This window comes from Drosophila nasuta, chromosome 2L (assembly GCF_023558535.2).
Source record: "Drosophila nasuta strain 15112-1781.00 chromosome 2L, ASM2355853v1, whole genome shotgun sequence".
NCBI classification, from domain to species: Eukaryota; Metazoa; Arthropoda; class Insecta; order Diptera; family Drosophilidae; genus Drosophila; species Drosophila nasuta.
In genome coordinates this window covers 17,532,797-17,557,514 of record NC_083455.1, presented here as the reverse complement: position 1 = coordinate 17,557,514, position 24,718 = coordinate 17,532,797, and the positions used below count along the sequence as shown (strand labels likewise).

The 24,718-nt window shown below is 36.4% G+C and overlaps 1 protein-coding gene and 1 long non-coding RNA gene across 2 annotated transcripts in view; one reads left to right on the top strand and one right to left on the bottom strand.

Annotated features, from left to right (window-relative positions):
* Nucleotides 1–21,140, bottom strand: part of LOC132794783 (CUGBP Elav-like family member 2) — a 64,379-nt gene extending 43,239 nt beyond the window's left edge. Inside the window, 5 exon segments of the mRNA XM_060805066.1 lie at nt 4,651–4,699; nt 9,233–9,315; nt 11,068–11,318; nt 15,860–17,165; nt 20,863–21,140. Coding sequence (XP_060661049.1) covers nt 4,651–4,699; nt 9,233–9,315; nt 11,068–11,318; nt 15,860–16,785 — 1,309 coding nt within the window. The 5' untranslated portion in view covers nt 16,786–17,165; nt 20,863–21,140.
* The window catches only part of LOC132794810 (uncharacterized), a 65,565-nt gene continuing 41,051 nt past the window's right edge, over nt 205–24,718 (top strand). Inside the window, exons 1-2 of the long non-coding RNA XR_009633335.1 lie at nt 205–277; nt 17,818–17,847. This is a non-coding gene — a long non-coding RNA (uncharacterized LOC132794810). The remainder of the gene's footprint in view (nt 278–17,817; nt 17,848–24,718) is intronic.

Here is a 24,718-nt window from a genome sequence, read left to right as displayed (position 1 = left end):
AGTGCAGCTTATTTATTGAATTGTAAACAAAGTATTGATGATTACTTTTCGTTTTCTTTTCTTTTCATGCTTATTTACATTAATGCAAATGCAGTTTTTTTAATTTTAATTTTTTTCAATTTTTTTTTTGAGTGAAGTGTTTAAAAAAATATTACATTTTTTTTTAAGTGTCGCGTTGAAGTAAAATAAAAAAAAATGTGTTAAAATGATTTTAAGCTAGTGAGTGGGTTTGTGCCTCGTCTGAGTAATTCACGCCCTAAATAAAACTGGATTAGCGGTAAGTTTATTAATACTACAGTATAATTTTATTTACATATGAATGTATTTACATCCACACACAATCGACAAACAATAATTTATTTGCCTTAGCTCTAAGTCTTGTAACTTAAATGCATTGCATATAATTGCATATATCAGATAATTGCATTTACAGTTTAATGCCTTTAATTGCATTTAAATTTAATAACATATTCAAGATAATTGCATAAAATGGTATGCAAACCAAAAAAAATCGGAGTTTAGTTCATTTGCTTTACATTTTTTAACTTAAATGCCTTGCATATAATTGATACTTTAGGATTATTGCATCAGTTTTGATGCATCAGAATTTTTAGCCTTTGCTTATTAACAGTTTTTGTTAGGAAACATTTTTGTATTGCAGATAATATCAGTATTTTTTTTTCTAAACGATGTAAAATAATCTTTTGAGTTTTTCATTACATTTAAACTGTTTAAAATTTCTAATAATAGAGAAATTTATTTTTATTTTATTTATCTATTAAGGTAATTTAAGTGTCATTCGTATTTCACCATGCATTACTTCATTTAACTGCACTCGCTCTCTCTTGTACAAACAAATTGATTATTTAACACATTTAACGGACAGTTAAGCGACCCACTCAATTAACAACCAGCCCACAAAATGTAGCTAGATGAGAGAGAGATCTATTGCCAGATGCATCGTAGTATCAGTTATCTAAACAAGGGATCACGTCAGTCGCTAAACGAGCAACAAATGTGCGAAAATCAATTGAGGCGCACAGAGCAAACAAGAAAGACTTGCAACACACAGAGTAATACGGAATAGAAAAGCGCATTGTTTTGCTGCCCGTAGAATGCAGTAATTGAATTGTGAAAAGTGTGTTAATGCTACCAGCAGCGAAAAGTATCTTGAAGATACAGACAAAGCGACAGCGACATTTACAGATGCAGATACAACAGGCCACCAGGCTTGTGGCAAATGGCAAACATGAAAATGCATTTGACTTGAGCACATCAGAGATCTAAAGATACCGCAAGATGAGACAAGACGCAATGTGTGTTGCACTTAGAGTGAACGAAGAAGACGCGTAGGTTGCATCATGATGGAATTACTTTGTGCCTCTGTCAGCGCCTGACAATTTGCGAATTAATAAACTCATTAATTACAAACTCAAAACGGCATAAATAAATGTGCGTAAATTTACACGCTGCTCGTAGCTGCATCAAATAATTAATTTGCCATGATTTCTGCCTGCCAGTTAGACGAGAGAGCTCTATAGCTGACAGACAGGGAGGGACTAAAATGGGGCCAGGAAATAGAAAGAGGGAAAAATTCAAAGTAAAAGCAAAGCTGAACTAGGAGGAGCCAAGTGAAGCACATAGCAAAAGGGCAGCCAAAAGGCAGCAAAACGACAACACAACACAGCTAAAAGTGTTTAGAATTTCTGGCATTTTGTCAAGTGTCGCCAAAACATTTTGCCAAACACGCACACAGGCAGCATGAGGAGGAGTGAGGGGAAGAGGCAGGGCCTGATACTGTGGCACGACAACAGTGGCAGGTTCCGTGTAGAGTGGCTAAGCGAAAGGCAAACACTTTGAGGCAGCATTTGCACTTGTTGCATTCAACAAATTTTCGTGTGGCATTTGAAATTGTGACCAAAAGCGATGAGTGAAATGTTCTATATGTTTAATAGCGGTATTACCAAAATTAAACAAAATATCTGTCTAGTCGCATTAGCATAAACAGCAAAATGTTGACTAGGCATTAATGGGCTGAAAAATGTTTTTGCGGAATTTTAGGTAAAACATTTTCTGAATATTTTTAGGAATAGTTAAGCACATTGAATTTTGATGTTCAAGGTCTTGAAAGCCATTAATTTTAGAAAAGTTTAAAATACATTTATGAAAGTATCTAAATAAAGTAGCAAAATATTGGCTACAATTTAAAATAAATAATAATGTATAACATTCATTTCACTTAATTTTTTATAGAAAATTTTAAATGTTCGAATAGAAGAATTGATTTAGAAGATGTTTTTGGGAATCTTAAATATTTGTTGAAATGGTTAAGCTTATAGATGTGTAGCTCATCTAATTTTTATGGAAAACATCTGCAACCTTTATATTGTTTTAGAGAAAAGCTAATTAACTTGAAACCTTAAACAATAATAATAAGAAAATCTTGAATAAATAATACTTTTCATGTTCGCCTCAAAATCGATTTTGAATATTTTAATATTAATACATTGAGAAGCAATATAACTGGTTTTAAATATATATATTATTTGTATTCAGTGACATAAGAGAAACTTTTTCTACAATTTGAAATCAATAGATTAAATTTTCATCATTGTTTTCGACCAACTATTACTTCAAAATTAGTTACAAGACTTCGTCATTTATTTAACATTTTTCCTATTCTTTTTTCTTCAATTGATCGATTAGAAATTTCTGATTTCAGCTAACTTTTCGTGAAGATTTATATAAAATTCTACCTATACCTTTTCTTTAATTTATGTATTAGAAATTTCTGATTTCAACAAACTTTTACCTCAAAATTAGTCTCTTATTAGATTTTAATATTTATTTATCATTTTTTCAATTATATTTCCTTCAATTCTTCTTGCAATATCGAGCACTCTCACTTTATTCACACAATTGTGAATACACTTTGTTCACACTTTATTTGTGTTATTATTAAATTTGTGCTCGGCTTCTCTTCTACGGCTTGTTAAAATTAATCATTTGGCACCAACGAAAATAATTTATAATGTTCTGTGTGAGCATCCGACAATGAATTTGGTTGCACTTGTCACTTGCGCGTAATTGTACAATAAACAATTTGGCGTGTGTGTGTATTTTGTGTATTTTTTTAAGTATATATTTATTTATAATATTCATTTATTTTAAACACGCCCACAACGAATACATCAAAATAAATGAGGCAGCATGAGATGCGCCGTGACAATTTCGCCATTTCTTAATTAACTATAAAATTTGTGTGTTACGTATGCGAATACCCTGTAAATGCTGAAGAGAGGCAGCACTGACGTAATTTCAGGAATGAAATTGTGAGAGTTGAAGAGAACTGAATTTAACTTTAATGTTCGCTTAGAAAGCTATCTAAAGCAATACAATTTTGACATAAAATGCATATTATTCAGTATCGAGGGTGTCTTCACTTCTCTCATTCCTTTCTGTTCGTTTTCCGAGTTGTTAAAATTGTGATTTATTTTTGTCACGCGTGTATTTTTGACGCACCAAAATGACAACAAATTATCCGAGTGCTTGTCGAGCACATTTTGCGGATATTGAACAGCTAAAGATGCGGATGAGATACACGACTAAAGCCAGAAGGTGGAATATGGAAAATGGAAAATGCTGTGAAGGGAAAAAGGAGGCAAAAGCGTAAATCCAATCAATTGCCTTTGAGTCAAGCGAATCAGACTGCAACAAAAGATACAATTGAACTGATAAAAGATGCAAAATTGTCGACATGCAGGAAAGCAATTATGCACACAATATAGAGAGGGATTTGAAAGCAGTACAAAAGGAGAAGAAAGCGCTATGAAAGAGGTGAAGAAATAGTGGAGAAACTAAGAGAAATAGAAAACTTGATAACGTTGCGTTCTTGTTGAAGAAATGCTAGAAAAAAAGAAGAAAACTGGAGAAATACCAAACTTATAACCCAAAGGCAGCAATACAAACATACACACACATACACACACACTCACACTCTCACACATTTGTGTAGCGGAAACGGAAACGAGGCGTCGCCATCGTCTGTGTTGACGGCCATGGCCAGCAAACGTAACGCAACACAACGTAACGTTGAAAAAGGCTCAATAACGATTTTCATTTTGGAATTCCGTGCGCAGTTCGGCGAACGCAAAGCTTGTTGGCTTTGGCTGACCAGGGTTGCCACCTATTACTGTTTGCCTTTTTAGTTACTGTTGACAGCGAGCACGAAAGAGAAGCAGAGAGAAAAGGGAGACAGGTTGCGTGCCCGAGTTGTGCTCTTATTGAAATTGTATTTATCCACAACGTATCAAAAGGGGGAAGTAAACACAGAGACATGGCAGACACACAGAGAGACAACTCTAATCGATTTAGTGGGCCTCCGCAAAATCCAACTAATACTGGCTACAAATGACACGCCCCCTTTTTGCCAAAGCATTATTCATTCAACGAGGCAGACCGAATGTCCTCGATACAAGTTGTGATTAAACCCACAAGGTAAAAGGGGAAAAAAACTAGCAAATCTAGACACAAAGTGTACAGGAAAATAGAAAAACTGTGCAGAAACTCGAAATAGTCTTAGCAATCAGCCAGACATGGCCAGAAATATCCTATTTTTTTTTGTGTAGTTGTAGTTGTTATTGAACTTACCATTTCTGTTCTCACTATCTGCAGGCTTCATTTGAATGGGATGATGCATCTGCAAAAGGTAAAAGAAGAGTAGTATTAATTTTGTGTTTGTATTTGTATTTGTATTTGAACAAGGACAGAAGCAAAGAGCAGGCTTGAAAGTATCTCCTGTCCTTTCTTTTTATACCCGCTACTAATAGGGTAGAAGGGTATTATAATTTTGTGTGTCCAGGAAATGTATGTAACATGTAGGAGGAGGAGGCAAGGAGGCATCTCCGACCCAATAAAGTATTCATATTCTTGATCAGCATCAACAGACGAGACAATAAAACAATGACGGTCTGTCCGTCTGTCTGTCTGTCCGTCCGTAAGAACACTTAGATCTCAGAGACTATAAAAGATAGAGCTCTAATTTTTTTAGATAGCACTTGTTATATATGTATATGGATCAAGATTATTTCAAATTTTTGCTACGCTATATATTAACAACTATAGTATTCATGATTCGTAAAATTTAAGTTGCGATCAGATTGAAATTTTAGAAGTTATACAAGAAATACTTTTATATAGGGAGAAACGCCTACTTGTATACTTTGGCTGACAATCTGGCTTATTGTGCACTCTATGGTATATTTTGAATGCAGCATTTTATGAATATACCAAATATAGAATGTGGTATATTTTATATACTACGTAATATATTCTATAGTGTATTTTGAACGTAATACCCTATCAATATACCAAATATACCATTTGTTATACATATTTCAGTATTTTTTATGAATATTAATTAGGTATATTTTAGGAATAATACCAAACTCGTTTACTTTTATTCGAAATGGGTAACGGGTATCTCACAGTCGGGCACACTCTATAACATTTTTACTTGTTTTTTAATAGTTGCCTCATCTAGACGGCAGCTGTTGAATTGCAGACTGCTTCTTTGGCTTCTCTCTTGCTTTGTAGATTTCATTAGTTTGATTTCGACTAATGCAACAAGTTCGAGTGTCTGCCAGAAAGTGCAGTTACAAAGGGCTAACAAAATGTTCATAAAACTAATGAAATGGCCAAGCGTAAGAGTTGAGAATTGGTGAAAGTATAAGGAAGGGGTAAAAATCAAGCGGCCATTTCATTAACGTTGCCATTAGCACTTGCAATTCAATGCGCTGTGCAGCGCTGCTTTTAACAATTTTAATTCATTTCACATTCATTGAGCAAACTGATAAGGCTGCTGTTGATGTTGTCGTTGTCGTTGCCGTTGTCCTTGTCTGCTGACAGGACTTGCCAACGGGTTGCCATTACTTTGATTTCAATTAACTTTTCATTCAGTTAAGAGCGCCTCGCCTTTGGGCCCCATTTCAATAGGAAATGATGATAATAATACTTACAAAGATATTAGAAATGCAGCAATTGCTAGAGTTTGGCAAGCACTCTTCACAGCATCAAAAAAAAAAAAAAATGGAAGTAAAAATAAAAAAGGGACGATAGAAAAGTGCACTAAGTGAATGAATGACTGACTGACTGACTGTCTGAATGAAAGAATGACTGAGTGTGGCTGGGTTGAGTGAGTGGCTAGAAATCCAAATGAAATGAAATGTTCAGGCAGGCTGACAACAAGAACTCGGACAGGACCTTTCCGGCCTAAAGGTTTTCTGCACAAATTACGAGCAAAATGTCACCAGGCTCTGGGCTCAGTTGGCAGTTGGCAGCTGGCAGTTGGCAGTCGACCACTCACCCATCATTGTTGCATCATTTTGCTGCTCTATTATTCAAAATTGACAGTTGAATGAGTTAAGTGGCCTGTCCTGTTCTCTACTTTACCTAACTCCGCCCCTCCTCTCTTTCATTCTTTTGCTTGTTGTCCACTTTTTTTCCTAACAAAATGTTTTGCCCACTCCACAAATTGTTGCCTTAGATTTTTGTTACCCTTTTCACTCAATTGGCATTTGGACTGTAATACGATTGTCATTCAAAATGTTGTTAAGCTTCCTATTTTTTTTCTCCATTATTTTTCTTCTTTTTGCGAAAATTTCCTCTCACCTCCTTCATCCGTTTGCCATGTGTGTATTTGTTGTGCAAATTTCGTCAATTAGCTGGCAAAATATTGTTGCTTGTTTTTAGAATGAGCGAGGAAGCGCTTTAAATTCAGTAATTGACGCAGTTGCAGCACTGACAGAAATATTTATATATATTTTTGTCATTTATTTGACAAATAAGGGCAATCAAAACAACGCTTTTAAACCTTTTGTTAAACTTTTGTGATAGTTGCTAGCAATTGCATTTCAACTAATTGAATGTAACTTTCTGAAATTAATCTATATTTATATTTATATTTATATTTTCTTTTCAACGAGGAAAAATTATAAAAATAGAACAGTTTGCTAGATTTGCACATTAATAAATTTAACTAAGTAAAATACAATATCAGATCTTTCACTTAAAGCTATATTTATAATTATGCAAATCAAACAAATTGTTTAAATTTTGTTGTAATTGGAAGCAATTTGATAAAGTCTAAAACTAAATTTAAGTGTAGCAAAGTTTATATTTTTTTTTGAAATGGAAAACACACTTTAGAAAATGTATTTTTCATATTCGGAAATGTTCACAATAACAGTGTTAAATTGTTTGTGAACATTTTGTCTCAAAAGAATATATGTACTTTAATCGATATATAGAATCAATTTTCATGATATACAGAATCCAAAAATAAATTTAAGCGTAAGAAAAGTTTCTGTTTTCTTTGAAATTAAAAGGTTCATCAATAATTGCGCACTAAATGTAAAAAAGCAAATCAATTCAATCAGTGTTAAATTTCGTAGAATATATATTCCATTTTATTGTATTTGGAAAAATGTTGAATAAAGTGGCTTGTGTAGGTTTTATCCCAATTGCTGGCAACTGCATTGTAGCTTAATCAAAATTTGTATGATTTGTTGTTATGGGAATTAAAAGTTTTTCTCAAAGTATGTGCATACTAAATTTTATGAAATTAAAATATTTTCTGCATTTTGTCTGTACATATTCTTTTCATTTGAATTATTCTCTGAGAATTAAACAATAATTGTGAAATTATATTAATTTCGTCTACAATTTGAATAATTGCTCAAATGTACATACATATTTAAGAGTTGTGTTCTCTTAGTGTTTTCTCGATCTGTTTCTCTCTCTCTCTCTCTCTCTCTCACTGTGCACATATTTGCTTGCGACAAAATGTAGTGCATACTTTCAGGCAGCGCCCGAAAATCTTTGCAGTATTTCAACGAAATTTCACAGTGTAGTCGAGAACATGGTGTGCGTCACAACTGCTTCGATTCACACGTGCCGCACACAGCACGGAATAAAAAAAAAATACTGCTACTGAGAGCTGACCAAAAAGCTGTCAGGCCACTTAACCCAAACACACACAGACACTCAGTAGTAGTACACATTCATATATTATATGTACATATATATATAGGGAAATGGTCACTTCAAAACAAAATATTTATTGTAGCCGTTGACAAGTTGCTCGTGTGTGTGTGCGTATGTGTGTGTGTGAGAAAATGCCGACGTTTTAACGTCTGTTTACCTATCGATTATTTCAGGTAAATTAAGTAGCTCTTGCACAGAGGACGACGACGTTGTCGTTGTCGTTGTCGTTGTCGACTAGGTCGAGTGTGTCGAGAGTGAGCTTGGATGGGGTTTGTTGGCTGCCTGGCAAATGCATTAAAGGATCAGACATGCCCACACACATACACTCACATACTAGCCGAGGCACTTACTTATACAAACAAAGCCTCTCTCTCTCTTGTTTCGTATGCGTAAACTTACACATACATACATATGTATGTATTCCTATATCGCATAGTATCGCATATACATATATAGCCGAGGCGAGCGAACACATTGGTCATTATTTTGACAATTACACACGTGGCGTCATTTGCCAGTTACCCCCAAAATATATTCAGTGCCAAGCTCCAGTGTTGTGTGTGTTGCTCTAGTGTGTCTAGTGCTATATGGATTTTCCATTAACAATTTGAATATGTAAATGAGTTTGGTGGAAGCAGAAGAGAGACAGAGGGAGAGGGAAGGGAAGGGAAGTGGAGAGGGTGTTCCCCTTTTGCAGTGTTTGCTTGTGCGTTGAACGCTTCATTTAATACGTTAACAATGAGATTGTCCTCAATAATTGAATCCACTAATTGACTGATGATTACATTTGTGTTGGCCATACAACAACACAACTTTCCTCCAACCCCCCCTTAGATTTATAAGTGTGTGTGTGTGTGTGTGTGTGTGTATGGAAAGTATGTCATTCGAGGCGATCGATAGAAGGCGCAAGCAGTTGACTTTCTCAAGCTGCATTATTCAGGCAGCGAGCAAAAGAAATGGGGTGAACAATAGAAAAGGGGAGGCAACACATACACATACACATACATACATACATACATACACATATGCAACACTTGTATACACACATACTTAGGCACATACAGAACAAATAGAACGAGCAACGAGCAACCGCTAATTACAACACATCAAAAATGACACACATCCTGCTACGACTCGGTTATCGGTCGGTTATCGGTTATCGAATTAAATTGTGATGAACACTACTTACCCCATCCAAGGTCTTGATGTTGTGCAGCGCATCCTGGGCCCGCAGAGCCGCCTTGCGCGTATAGTAGGTGACAAAACAGCACCCTGTTAACGAAACAGAACAGAACAGAAACAATCGATACAACAAATCGATACAACAAAATTGAAGGTAAAAACTCAAAACGGTTTCACACGGATCGTATAGACAAATGCACAAGGACGTTTATTATCACTATAGTATTCTATATAGTCTATAGCATTTTGGCTGATCATGCATTTTAAGAGGAGGCAGGGGACAATTGAATTCAATTTTGCCATGCAATTAGTTTTATATTTCTTTTTTTTTGCGTTTTTTGCGTTGATATGTAATTGGACAAAGGACGAGCGCATCAGGCAAGCCATGCAGATATTATGATTATAAGACAGACTATATATAATATGGAGGTGGTTGATTTATATAGATATATATACTTGGATTTATGTGATTGATCGGACGTGACAAGTTGTGAATGCTCAAACTAACATTTTACCTAGCGACAAAACTTTACAGTGCGAAAAATACTAAAGCCATTAAAAAATTGATCTTTGACCTTTTTTGACCATTTTTTAATTAAAAATTGATTGCTACAATGTATTTTCTCAACTTTTGTTTAATGAAAGTCTTAAGTATTTTTTTTTTAATTAGTCTAAAGTATCTCCTTTTAAGAAATTCAAAATCATTTTTTCCAAGAAATATTTTTTCAGAATTGATTGCATTTGATTTTGGTAAATTGCCTATTTGCATAATGTACTGACTTGTTCTATTTACTTTTTTTCTTTGAGAAAATATTTGTCAGTATTTATTATACCAATTAATGCTTCAATTTGTTTGTTAAGTCAATTAGCCTTTATAGAAATTCAGTATATTTTTATGCTAATTATTGCTTGAATTTGTTTGTCAATTCAATTACCCATTAAAAAATGTTCAAATGCATAAATTTGTTGTCGAAATTTGATCAATTTTTAAATTTTCTCTGTTAAACAAATTCCAATAGGCTGCGCATCCTAATCTAATTTTTTTAGTATTCTGCAAAATATTTATTAGGATTTTGATATAAATTATAACATATATTTTCTCTCTCAATTAATGAATCTTTTAAATGCTCTTTATAAAAACTGTGCATTTTCATTTTCACTTTCATTTAATTTTGTATCTGCCAATAACCATTAATTATTTTCGGCAATATTTACACATATTTTTCGATTGTTGGCTCAGCTACAATTCCAATTACTAAACCACTCAGCATTAGCTGTAATCCCTTTAGCTGCTGCCACTCAATGATTGGCCAGAGAGGCAACTTCTACTGCTGTTGTTGTTTTTGTTGTGCTGTGAGCCTTATCTGCTCATAAGTCCCATAATCATACATAACACACGTATGAACATTCGATCAGTGGTCGGGCTTGGCCATAAATAACATATGCATAATGCTCGCACAATTTCAACCTTTCATAAAAGTTTGCAAGCAAATGCGTAAATTATTCTAATACAGTATAGAATTAACCAAAAAGCTCGAGTATGTGAGGGTGGCAATTATGGCCAATTACCTGCTGAGCAAAAGTTGAGCACAACAGAAAAAAAAAATAAATAAAATAAATAAAAGGAGAAAAAGTAAAGTCAACACCTGGGAGCAAGCTTTAATGCTGATGTGTTGGCCATAATCATATTACTTGATGTTCTCTCAGACTCTCAGAGGCCAAACAAAAAAGGGTGTGCCTCAAATTGATGGGTATTGTAAAAATTCATTGAGACCTTAAGCCTCTTCACGGTGTGTGGACTCTGTGGATTAATCCCGACATTTGTATGCATGACACACTCACCTCGACTAATCGATGTAACCTTATCGCGCAGCACATTCAACGTATGCACCCGACCAAACTGTTCGAACAACCGTCGCAACTTTGCCTCATCCCAAGTCTTGGGTATTTGGCCGACAAACATTTTGATATTGTCCGCATCGGGTTGATCCTTGGCCGTCTCCGTTTCTGTGGTATCCATTGGCACCGTCGATGATTCCATCGATTCACATTTAATGGCCAGCAGTTGTTGCTCGTTAGCAGCACTTGAATCGCTGCAAAAATTAAATAAAGTCATTATAAATCAACAAAGGGAGTGGGGGAGTGAGGGAAGGGAAATAAATAGATAAATCTATCTACTACAAGTTGGTCAAAAAGTTTTCGGCAATTCCATTGAACTTTTATGGCCAACATATTGTAGTCGAGTATCGAGTCTCTCCTGTCTGTGTGTGTGTGTGTGTGTCCGGCTAACTTCATTTGCTAATGACAATAAAAAACCAACAAGGATAACAAAAGAGAACACAAGCTGAGCGCACTGCATAAAATACAAATACTAATTGTTATTAGCAAACTAATCTAATCTAAAAAGTTGTAAACGTTTTTACTTTGCTCAATGTGGCTGACCAGAGCGTGGATGGTGTGTCTTTGTGTGTGTGTGTGTGTGTGTGAGGGGTTGATGGCTAAGAGGAAGCTGGGGGAGAGTTAGAGGAGCAACGCCAAAAGTAGCTGGCAATGCATTGAATGGTCTATTTTGAGGTCACTTGGATACTTCACTTTGGGTTTTTGTGTAATGTCAGAAAGTTTGTTGTGCTTCACTTCCTCTCTCTCTCTCTCTCGCTCTCTTTCTATTTCTCTATACCGTTGAGTGTGTGTATATTTGGGGTTTATTGGGTGTTGTTGATGGCATACGAAATTGACTTTTGGTTGATGTCAAATTGGTTGCCAACACAACGACTTGAATGAGAGCAAAAAGCGAGATGGAAACGAATGGAGAACGACATCTGAAATAGCCTCAACAAACTCAAGCTGATTTTCAATAAGTTTGAAGTTGTCAAGCAGTTGTGGCAATAAATTTGGAAATCTAATTGGTTCAGGTTTTTGTTTTTTTTTTTATTTTTGGTATTTTTGATATTCTGAAACTGAACAAAAGAGGGTGATTGCAACATGGCAACAACTCTCATTAGCCAATTTGAAAAGGACTTCAGAAACAACATCAAATTTTAAACCAGATGCTTACAATTTAAAAGTTTAGATGCATTTCTAATATAATTTTTGAAATATGGTAATTCTCGAGTTTCGAAGACTTTTTAAAAAGTTGTTAAGTAACTAAAATGTTGGGCAACTAAAACAAATATATTAAACATTATTCGAAATAAAATTTTAATGACAAATCAGTTTCAGTTATGAAGCTTTGAATTGGGGATTAATTCTACAAAATGTTGATAATTCTTAATAATCGTAAATTTGTTTATTTATCTTTGGTTCATCTGATCTGACCTGTAAATTTATTCGTTCTGGGAAAACTAGGACTTTCCTGCAAATTTTTAATCAAAAATTTTAAAATTTTACGGATTCTTCTAGAATGTTAAAGCTGATTTAATATTTATATTTTAAGCCTAAATTTTAAATGGCTTGATTAAAGTCATATGTTTGTGATGCCAGAGCGCTTTTTATTCTGTATATAGTTGACTATTATAGCTGTTTTAAATGCTATTCAAGGCCACCCTCTAAGACGCAGAATTTCTTATCAGTTATTTCTATTCTTTGCCGCTTAATTTATGGCCTATGAAGAGTATCTGATGGTCGGGAACATTTAAATTAACTTATAACGGAAATTACCTTGTCTTGATGCTATCGAGTTTAATTTTTCACTGCGCACTTCCTGCTGCAGTTATGAATAGGCAGAGCGAAAATGAGATTTCCACATTTTCTATCTGCCATCCAACGGAGAAGTACTTAGGAGTGACAGCAGTTTGTCCCTCAGGGAAGTGTGTGTGTCAAATGACAAAATGAACTTAATCTATTAGAGCGAGAGTGCAGAGTGCGACTGCATGATAAATATTGTGCCTAGAAGTCAAATGCAAAGTAGGCCTCGACTAGATCTTAAACCAATTCCAACGAGGGAATCAAATTTGCCTGCCAGGCAACACAGGCAACGACATAAATCAACATTGTCTGGCGACTGTTGCCTACTTTTTGGCGCACGCTGTAAATACGCATCGCATGTAAAAATTGTGTTGGCTGTGCGACAGGTGTGTCTTTGTCTGTGTGTGTGTATGTGTGTTGCTATCAGGCCCCGCAGGCAATTATTTCGCTTTCAAAGTCACAGGCGGCGTCTGGGGAATCCATCAGAGAGAAAAGATGGAGCAACAGCAGCTGCCCTCGAGGGAGCAACGCGACACCGACGAAGGTGAATGAGGAGGAGGAGGAGGAGGAGGAGAAGGAGGCAACTACTTGGCCGTGTCGGCAACAGTTGCTGAGGTGCCGCAATGCTATGCTGAGCTGCCGTCGTCGTCGTCGTCGGCGTCTCCTGGCGGCTTTCTTCGCATTACTAATTCAGTTTCATTTAAATGCGCCCGAGCTTAATGAGAAAATTGCCTGCGGTGGGTCGCCCACTGGGATTTCACTTGGCTTTCGCTCTCAATACTTGCTGTTGCTCTTGTTGTTGCTGTTGTTGTTGTTGTTGTCGGCAGGTGTTGGATTTGTTGGCAAGCGATTTGAAGGCCGCTCTCACTTAAGTGTTTTGTGCTGCCGGCATTGAACATGCGATGATATTCAACTTGATGCTGATGCTATCACACCAAACGCGACTGCAAACGCGACTCAGAAGCAATGGACAACTCAACAACGCAGCACAGACAGGCTGGTTGGCTGGCAACCAGTCAGCAATGCCGACAAAGCCGTGACGTGGCATTTAATTTATGATGGCAGTTTGTTATGTCGCGCCTGTCACAACAAAAACAAACAAGAGTCCGGCAGAAAGATAGAGAGGACAACGCCGCCAACGTTGTGAGATTGGCAGCGCGGAAAACACAGCCAGAAACCGGAGTGAGAAAATGGTGAAGAAGGGAGTGAAAGAACAGAGCAAAACGTAGCATAGGAATGACAGTCTGTGGTCTCTGTGTTGAGGCGCATAAAAATGACCCAACATAAATTTAATATTCTTGCTTTATTATTTAATGGCAGCACAACAACAACAACAAAGAAGAACAAACGGCAACAGCCTTAAGTTATGGATATCGTTGCTTGGGCTGCTGCAGTTCGAATGTTTTCTCATCATCAGCAGCAGCACCTCATTTAATGTGATAATTACCAACGCCTGACAATGATCATTAACATACTATTATATGTATCCTTCAAATGCTTAAAGTGTCCATCAGCCGTGGCCAATTAATAAGCTTAATGCAATGCCAATTATCATTAGTCAGCTGCCGGCTTCGCTTTTCTTCTCTGCCTTCACATCAGCACGTTGTCACTTATTTTAATTGAATCGATTCGCCTGGACACTTTACCCATCCAAAAAAAAAAGAAAATATGCTGACAAACCAAATGGCTATTTCTCTATTTCAATTTTTGCTATTTTTACGAGTTTCTTTTTTTTTATAATTTCCGGACAGAGGAACTTCGCAAATGAAAAGGGGGGACAACAGTGACAACAGCATTTGAAACATTGCTGGGAAATATGATTTCTAAAAAGGGAAATTGAAATTTATATCTTCGCTCTATGCAAATTGATATGAAATTGACTAAGACATAGAGAAAGTTGACTATTGATTACGCCAAATTCATCTTCTAATTTAATTTGCTTAATGAAATTGATAGATGACTGAAGTGAAAGGTGGCTTAAGTAATTCGGCTTAAATTTATAATAAATGGATTACATTTTCATTTTGAGAAATTTCTTGGAATTATAATATTTTTATTAATATTATTTTATTAATATTACCCTCTGCTACGGTATATTTTTAACTCTATTATATATTTTAAATGTAGTACTATAGCAATATACCTTATACCATATCTGGTATATTTTGTTATGATTAATTAATTAATAAATTAAAATTAATAATGCATTGCTTGCTTTTATTGAGAATAGCGGGTATCTCACAGTCGAGCACACCTGACTGTAGCTTTCTTACCTATTTTATTTTTGATTTAAATGAAATTGTCTAAGAAATAGATTGTTTTTAGATTAAATTCTAGTAAAACAAAAAAACGAACTGATGTGAAACGCTGCTTAAAAAGTTTAGCTCAATAAGTAGAAAACATGTTGAGTTTTTTATTATCATGCATGCAACATTATTTCACTGAAGGATATTTCTTGAAATTATTTGAAATAAATGCTCTAAGGAATAATATATAAATTGATAGAAAGTGTCAGTAAAAATTAAGGCTGAAGGTTCTATTACTTAGAGTTTTGGCTTAATATATTAAATTTGTGTTTATAGAAAATGCATTAAATACTAACAGTTGTAAAGGAATGCTTTTAATCTTGCCTATTTCTATGAAACATAAAGGAATTCGAATTATTTTTATTACAGTGACATATGAGTTATTTTCATTAACTAACATTCGCTTCAAGTAGATATCGAGAAACTGTCTCTAAGTGAAAAGTTTGCTTTAATTCAAAAACACAATTTCAATTTGCATTGCCTATTTTTATGGGCTACGCAGTTTCGCTCACAAATCATTTGAATGCAATTTGCAGTCATTAGCTGAGACCAACAATGCACTGCCAATAAAATGGCAAACAACAAAAGCCCAGAAAAAATGCTGAGTGCGGAGGAGGATGAGGAGGCGTGGCTGAAATACTCACCAAATTGGGGTGCCAGCAACGCTTTGGTCGGCTAATGAAGTTCTGGAATTAATGCTGGAATTTAACAGCGTCGGCGTCGCAGCAACAACTGCTGTGGTTGCTGCAGCCACTGTTGCAATTGTTGTTGGTGTTGTTGCTACTGCTGCTGCTGCTGTTGTTGTTGTTGTTGCTGGCTCTGCTGCTGCTGCTGCAATGGCTGGTGTTGTTGCTGCTATTGTTGTTGGCATGGCGGCAACAACGGGCACAACAGGGGCAGCGACAGCGGCAACGGCGGCGACGGCAGCTGTAGTTGCATTGGAATTTATTTGGTTTTGCAAAAGTGTTTCAAACAATGTTGTCGACATGCCGACGCCGCCAGCAGTTTTGGTCATTGCAGCAGCAACGGGTGTTGTTGCTGGTGCTGTCACTACGGTTGCTCCGGCTGCTGATATGTTGCTGCTGATGTTGCTGCTGCTGTTGCTGTTGGTGTTGCTGTTGCCGCTGTTGGGCCGCAAGTAGGGATGAAAACTTTTAGCAGCACCTGTAAAGGTTGTTGTTGTTGCAATGGCGCCCGTTGCAGGCGTTAGATTTTCTAAATACTTTCCTGGTTGTTGTTGCTGTTGCAGGTGTAGTTGCTGTTGTTGTTGTTGGTGTTGCTGCTGTTGCAAGTTGTTATTGTTATTGTTATTTAAATTGTTAGTGTTGCTGGTGGCGTTGCCGTTATAAAGACTGCTGCTGCTGCTGCTGCCATTGGCCATTCCATTAGCGACATGGGCAACAGGTGCTGTTGTTAGCATTGTTGTTGCTGTTGTTGCTGTATCTATTAGTGTTGCTGTTGCTGTTGCTGCCGCTGCTCCTCCTGTTGCTACCTTGTCAGTTTCCTCAGTAGCAATTGCTGGAATGTCGCTTAGTTTATCCGTGCGCAGTTTCAAAGATTGCAACATCATTTATTTTATTTCCCCTTTTATTATTATTACGCTCTCTCTCTCTCTCTCTCTCTGTGTTTCCCCTTTGGTTGTTGTTATTGCTGTCGCTAATTACTTTTAGTGCTGCTGCGGCTGCGGTAACTGTTGCTGCTGCATTTGGTGACGCTTGCTTTTTAATTTGCTGCGGATTTTACTTTTATTAAAATTGTATATTATCTTGCTCTTAATTGCTGTGCTCTACGCGTTCGCCTCAGCAGCTCGTTTGCTTATCACAGTTTTATCGCTCACTAATAGTTTGTTTGTTTCTTCTTATTTGCTTTTTATTATTATTTTTATTTTGAGCAGCACTTTGCACTCACACACACTCACACTGAGAGCGGATTGCTAAGCTTCAGTTGCAACTGTAATTAAAAAAGAAATGCCACAATTGTTTATTAATTAAAAGTATTTAAAGAACTGTCAAAAATGACAATGCTGCAAAAAATAATATTTAATGTTGTGAAAATTCAGTGTTAGTATATTTATTTTTTCAGTTATAGAGTTTATTAAATTGATTTGACTTAACTTTACTACTAGCTGATAAAGGAGTATCTTTCAATTTGTTCATTCATTCCTAAAGTTTAAATTTGTAATATTTGTGTGGGAATTATTAAATTCTCCTTTTTACTATTATATTATATTATTTTTATAAATTTTTATATTTAGAAAATTTATTTCAATAGGCTTAGGTTTTTGGCTATGCATTATTTTTATGTTTATTTGTAATAATTTCAAATAGTATTTGATATATTTATTACTACATCATTTTAAACACTTTTTTCGACTTATTACTTCAAACCTTCCGCTATTGTAGTATTTTCAAAAATATTTTAAATTTATTTAAGTCTGTTTTGAATACATATAATTTTAATAGATTTTTAGTTTGTTTTTTTTTTAAGTTCATAAGCATATTCATTCAGCATATTATTTTGCATATTACTATTATTTTCTTTGGTTATTTTAAATTTGATATATTTTTTCACTAATCAAGATAAATTTGTTTTTTTTTTTCAGCCTCAAAACAAACAGTTCAATCGACGTTTTGTAAGTAATTAAATTTTGTCGCTATTATATTATTCACTTAAATATTTCTATTGCACGCAGAAAATGATAAAAAAAAATGCAATTAAAGCTGATTTAATTATAGTTTTATTAGATTTTTGGACAAGTATTTGGCTGTGACGCTTTTAATTTAATTTTAATGGCATTCCCGAAATTGTTGGTCAAACAATTAGGGCAATCAAAGAAACTTTGAATTGTTGGCAAACAACAAATAATTTGATCAAGTGCGCAACGCATAATATAATATTAATTAAAAACTATTTAAGTGCTTAATTAAATAATTGAACTAACAACAGCAGCTAAACAAAATGGCTGGCTGAAGAGCGTATGCAAAAAAACCGCAGCCCCAAAATGGCTACCAGATGAAGCTGTTTCCGTTTCCTCCCCTCTCGCAACCGCTTCGCAGACATAGCGAAGCGCATTGCAATGAATGCATATTGACAGACTGACCGCAGTTGCTGGGCCACTTGACTGTCTGGCATTCACAAGTGCTCTGACTTTGATAAAGCGCTAACACTCACATGTAAGTGCATGTCTATGCATGCATGTGCATGTGCACGAGTATGTGTGTGAGGTAAACTCATCATGTTTGTAGCTGCTGCAGCTAAACAGAGTTAGTACTGCAGCAGCGAGCATAGCATTATGTTGAAGGCCCCAGCTAATTAGTTAAATTGAAATCAAATTATTTGTTGTCGCACTTGACTGGCCACAGGCATGGGCGCCTTAATTAACGCGCTTTACTCTCTCACACACACACGCACACACACATAGAAATGTATATAGATAGAGATATGCACGTCTGTCTGACTGCTTAGAGTGTTTGCGATTACCCTTATTATCTCATGTTGAGCACTGGGCAGACATGGCGTATGCGCAACGTTCACTTTAACAACTTTAAGCAGCGCGGAGTTTGTGTGTGATTATCGTTGCTTGTTTTTTTTATTAATAAATTTTCAATGTTCACATATTTTGTTGTTCGCGCTTTTCTATTTTCGTTACGCATTTGTTGTTTGTGTGTGTTTTTGTTTTTTGGCGTCCGCTTCACTTGGCCAGACGCTGGCAACTGGCGACGTGTCGTGAAACGCTTGTTGCACCCCACCAACCAAAGAGAGAGAGAGATTCGCTCGATATCGTTGTTATTGTTGCTGCTACTGCTTTTGGCCTGCCAGCTTCGGTTTGCCAGCGGCATGCTCCTGCCACGTTGCGACATTGCCACATTGCCACGTTGCCACGCGCTTATCCAGCGCCATCAAACGATGTCGACGACGACGTCATTTACTCTTTGTTGTTGTTCTGCTGTTGCTGCTGCTGTTGTTTCTTTGCTCTACTCCGAAGCGAGTATAACCACTAACAAGTCGATGAGTTTGTATTTATAGCTAATTAAGATATGATCGACACATTGTTTCCGTTTCAATAAGTCAGCTAATCTTATCTCGTGCAATTAATAATCATTTGTAAAATTCGAGATCAGTGTGATGAAATTATTTGGTTTTGATAAGAGAGTATTTCGAGTTCGTTGTGAAATTGTTCTCGATGGCTGCTGTTGCTCTGCTCAGCTCTGCTCTGCTGCATTATGAGCAGTTAACGTCGCCTGCTCCTGCAGCTTTAACTGGCCCACCCACGGAGGAGGCAGCTGTGTCATCCTTGTGGCTGTTGCTGCTGCTGTTGCTGCTACTGTCACCTTGTAATTTTATTTATCTATTGATTATTGAGTATCTCTTTTCTATTTATTTGCCTTTGTTTGCACACGCTGCGTGTGCTGACAGGCAGACGATGACACCCCCTTAGCTCTCTCTCTCTCCCTCTCTCTCTCTCTCGCTTTCGTTTAGCCCGGCATTTTTATTAAAGCAGATCCCCTCGGGGGCAAGTCTGGGGTAGCAAGCAGTCTGTGGGGGTCTCTCTGCTATGTGTGTGTGTGTGCGTTGTGTGTAAATATTTTGTGCCTCTGGCTGTTTTTTAATTAACTTTAGTGACAATATTTTGCACAGTTGCCTTTGTCTAACGCTTGGCCTTATGCTCCTCTTTCTCTCTCTCTCTCTCTTTCTTTCATCCACTCTGTCGTTCTCTCTCTCTCTCTCTCTCTCTCTCTCTCTCTCTCTCTTTGTTGCCCTTGCAGCAGCCAACAGTGAGATAATCAAACTGTGTGTATGCAAATGTTGTAGGCAAGTCTTAGATTTACGGCCTGACCCAAATTCGACCTATTGCTTCTGCTCTCATTTTGACTCTCGCCGCCCCTTAAACTGTCTGACAATGACAATGCCGTTGACATCTCACAACTTGCACTCCAAATAAGAATCACATGTCATGGCAGCCCCTGCAACATTCATTTGGGGGTGCATTGCACTCAACAACAACTACTTTCATACTATACACATGCCACACGTCTTATATGTATGTATGTATGTTTAGTATAGCAGCAGTAGTATGTATGTCGTTTGGCCCATTGGGCATATGTCAGAGCGCTTCATTCACTTGTTGAGCGAGTTTCCTTTCGTTATCTTATCGAGTGCTTTATACGTTTGCATAGTTGCTTTATTGAGGTTGTTGTTTTCGACTCTTGTTCAGTTTCAGTTTCTCTTCTGTTGTTCTTTCTTTTTGGGTAACTACCTATAAATAACCGTAGTGTGTCTGTGCTTATTATATCCATTGGCAAACAAAAGCGTCTACCTGCAGTCGTAAGTATAGCCAGCTAATCAGCTGTTATATCTTTCTCGCTAAATATGGTGAAGCAAATTTTTGAGTTTGTCTTGTTATTTGCGCTAATGGCAAGTACATAAATTATATCCAATTAGAAATCTATACGAAATAGCGAGTATAACAGTTTTGTATGACAGTTTGTATAACCGTGTAAGTGCTGGAAAATATTCATACCAGAAAATTCCAAATGTAACTTTGTATAACACAATTTATAACAGTTTTGTTGCGTATAACAGTTTATATATTTGCAATTACATGTCTATAAACACATTTTTCACCGAAATTCGTACTTTTACTTACACTTTGTGAGTAATACGCACAAGTATCTTGCAGATACAAATGTATCTCGAGCTAATTGTCAAGTGAACTTTGAATTTAAGTTAACCATATGCTCACTTGCACACGCGATATGCCACCATATCAATATCTAACTACATATATGTAGATACACACATTACACTGATATAAAACTTTGACACTGAATCGTTCATTTCATCAATCACACGAATCGTAATCACGAGATTAAAAACGTTTCGATTATTTTACTTTTTTGGTTTTTGTTAATGGAAAACCGACCGCACGTCAAGCCCAGCGAAAGGCAACTAACAGACCCCAAAAAACTACAAGAAATAATAAAAATGAAGAACGTACTGTCCCATTGATTTCATAATTTGTTCACACACTCGCTCATGAAACCCAATTTTCACTCTGGACGCACAGCAGATAGCAGTCGTTGCTCTCCGTCAAGGCAACTGTATGAGTTTATGTGTGTTATCTAGTTCGGTGATAAGGACGCGCTTATCGCATAATTGCTCACTGATTGTTGTCAGGTAAACTACAAGCGATACTGACTCTGAGAGAGCACTCTCTCTCTCACTCTCTTTCTCTCTCTGTAAGCATTGTTGTTCCTCTTGTCTGTCGGTTAACTAGGTTTATCTTTTGACTCTCGCTCTCTCTCCCACTGACTACTGTTGGGCTGAGGAAATGATAGTATTTATTAACTGTGTAGCCAAGAAATTTGTTTATTTTCTTTCGAGTTTATCTTTCTCAGACGCAAGTGCTCTCCAAATGGGGTTAACTCTAACGAGCAGGTTGCTTATCATATGCTGTGGCTCTGACTCATATCGAATCGTAAAACAAATGCGGCACTTACATGACAACGTTTTCTTTGCGGTAGCATCTCTTTATGAAATTCGCACACTTTGGCGTCCAAACAATTTTGATAGCCAACATTTTTGTGTGAGTTTATTATCAACACATGACGAAAAGATACCGAAACATGACCAACAACTGTGCAATTGAAATGCCGCTGCAATTGCTGGACACAAGACTCGAAACTCGCAGCTCGCAGCTCGCAGTTCGGAACTCGTAACTCGCGCTCGATATATCCGCACTATAATGCTCATAAATATAAACTAAACTCATGCAAGGGCTCGCAATATGTGTGTGGGCACTTCTAGCTCTACTATATACTAAAATACTATACACTTGCCACACAACAACAGCTACCGAAGGCTACCAATGAGCATGCCACGTAGCCCAAAGTATCGATGAGTTTGAAGTGCTCAAAGGAAGTAGCGACCAGAAGGCAGCAGGAGGGGGAGGCATTGAAGTCGTGTGACCGGACAGCCGTTCAATGTGGCCACAACACACCGACAGACAGACCGATAGACAGTCAGATAGATAGACAGAGAGATAGATATAGAGGGTTAGAGGTTTAGGGTGCGAGAGTTCTATATACCAATAGCAATAGCAATACCAATACTCTAAATATATCCGGCCATGTAAGTATATAGAAAGTACATATTGCCGGGCCGATAGACATTTAAATATATACGTATGTATGGTGTATACATATATCGCGAGAAGGATTGCTGTGGGGGCAACAACGCGTTTGTTTGTCATTGTGCCATCAAATTATAATGTCCGACTATTTAGTGGTAAATGTGTGTCACTTTACATATGTATGTACGCGTGGAGTCAATATCCAGGCAATCCATCTCCCTTCGACGCACCGCAAAATTGGATAATTATATTGAAAGCGAAGTGAAAAAAACGACAGCAACAACAACAGTTACAAGCATGAACCAAAAAGGAAAATGGAATATTTAATTATACATTGACGTTTACCACAGGAAAAGGCTATAATTTGTACAATTTTGGTTTCTTTCGTTATAATATATTCAAGACTGGGGGGTTATATGGTCACAAAACTTATATAACAGCTGACAGATATAGGAAATAAATATATTTGTAAGAACTGATCAAAAAAATCAAAGTAAACAAATAGATTTAAATTGATATAATTGCGGACTAATTTATAGTTTTTTGATGTGAACATGTTTTCTTACTTTGGGTTTCAATACGAAATAATATATTTAACATTGAGAGTTCTATAGTTATAAAAATTGAATAAGAGCTGACAGATAAAAGGATTGATTGATAAATATAAGATTGATAAAAAAGGTATGTTATGTAAAAGTTTGAATAGTTTTGGTAAAGCTATTACAAAGATTTCTAATCTTAAAGTATTCTGAACGACTTTTTTTAATTTTGTGTAAAAGTTTTTAATTGAAAATACATAATCTTTTAATTATAAAAGATCTAAAATATCTAAAAGATCTTTTAAAAAATATAGTCAATATAGGAAACTTTCCTATAACATAATATTCAGCTGTTTATTTTCAAACCGGATAACTTAAAAAATCGAATTCTTACTATTTTATATCTAACCAGTTTTGTTATTACTGTATAACAGTTTTGAATGCAGCAAACCTTGAGCCACTTTCGTTACTAGCGTATAACAGTTTTGAAAGCAGCAATTCAGTAGCCAATATAACAGTTTTATAGCCAATTTTACATGCTATCAATGTACATAATCTTCCATACTGCGCTCGCTGATAATCAGATAAGAATAGATTAGCTTATCTCAGTGTGCTCCACTTCCGAACTGACTCGCATTACAATTATTATCAGTTTATCAACTTATCTAACCGAATAGCATTTTATCTCACGCATTTGTTAAACTCTACATGGAACATAAAAAGGATTGCAATTAGTGCTAATCGAAGAATCGTATTGAAATGGAAATAAATACGCTCTGACTGCAGACAATGTATCTCAATATGTTTGTTTGTAAATTGTATCTGTATCTGTAGCTCTTTTTCTGTATCGATGTCAGTAGCTATTGGCTATTCATTGCACTGCTTGCAACTTGTAACCCTTTGGATGTACTTGTATTAATGGTTGTAGTATCTCTCGCCCCCGTTGGGCCACGTTTCGATTTTTCATGTCCTTTTCATTTGCTGGCCAGCGATCAATATTAAATTGGATTTGAGCAATTGTTCGCAGTCGGTCTGTCTGTGTGTGTGTTGGATAAGTCAAGGTGCTGGCAATACACCTGTATCTCTAGCTTGCTGTAGTCTGTCTTGTAAACGTGTTAGTTAAGCGAAAAATTTAATAATTTATAAGCAAAGAAAAGGCGAATCGTATTCAAGTGGCCAAAGGGGCAATAAATCGACTAAAAGATACATTTTATATGCGACTACTTAATGGCAAGTTTTGTTGTTTCAATTTTGTTTTTGGGTAAACAATGAAAAGCAGAGAAATTCAAGTGCTGAAGGTGGAAAACGCTTTGAGGTGTTGACTTTAAATTTGAGAGAAGGGAAAACACAGACATCTGAAATAATATTATGAGAAATCAAACTAAATATAAAATCGAAGATGTGGAAACCACGAGAATGTGGTTGTAATGTAACAAAAGCCAAAACACAGAGTTTAGTGGTTGAATGGCAGCAACAACCGCACGAACAAATGAGACAGGACACACAGCACAAACAACTAATAAAGCCGCCCGGCGGACAGGTAAACAAAGTGAGCAGCAAACTTAAGAGAGCAAAGCAAATGCCAGACAAAAGCCAGCACAAATAATATAAATTAAATGTGTGTGTGTGTGTGCGTGTGAGGGGGCGTGTGTGTGAAGGCAGCTTTACAGAACCCCCGCCACCCCCCACAAAAAGAAAGTCCAGGCTGAGTAATTATTTCCGGCAGAATGAATATCCCAGTCTCCTTTCTATTCCCAATCCCATTCAGGAGTCCGAGTTCAAGCTGGAGCTCTGCGGTTTCGACTGCAACACATGGCCGGACACTTAAACCC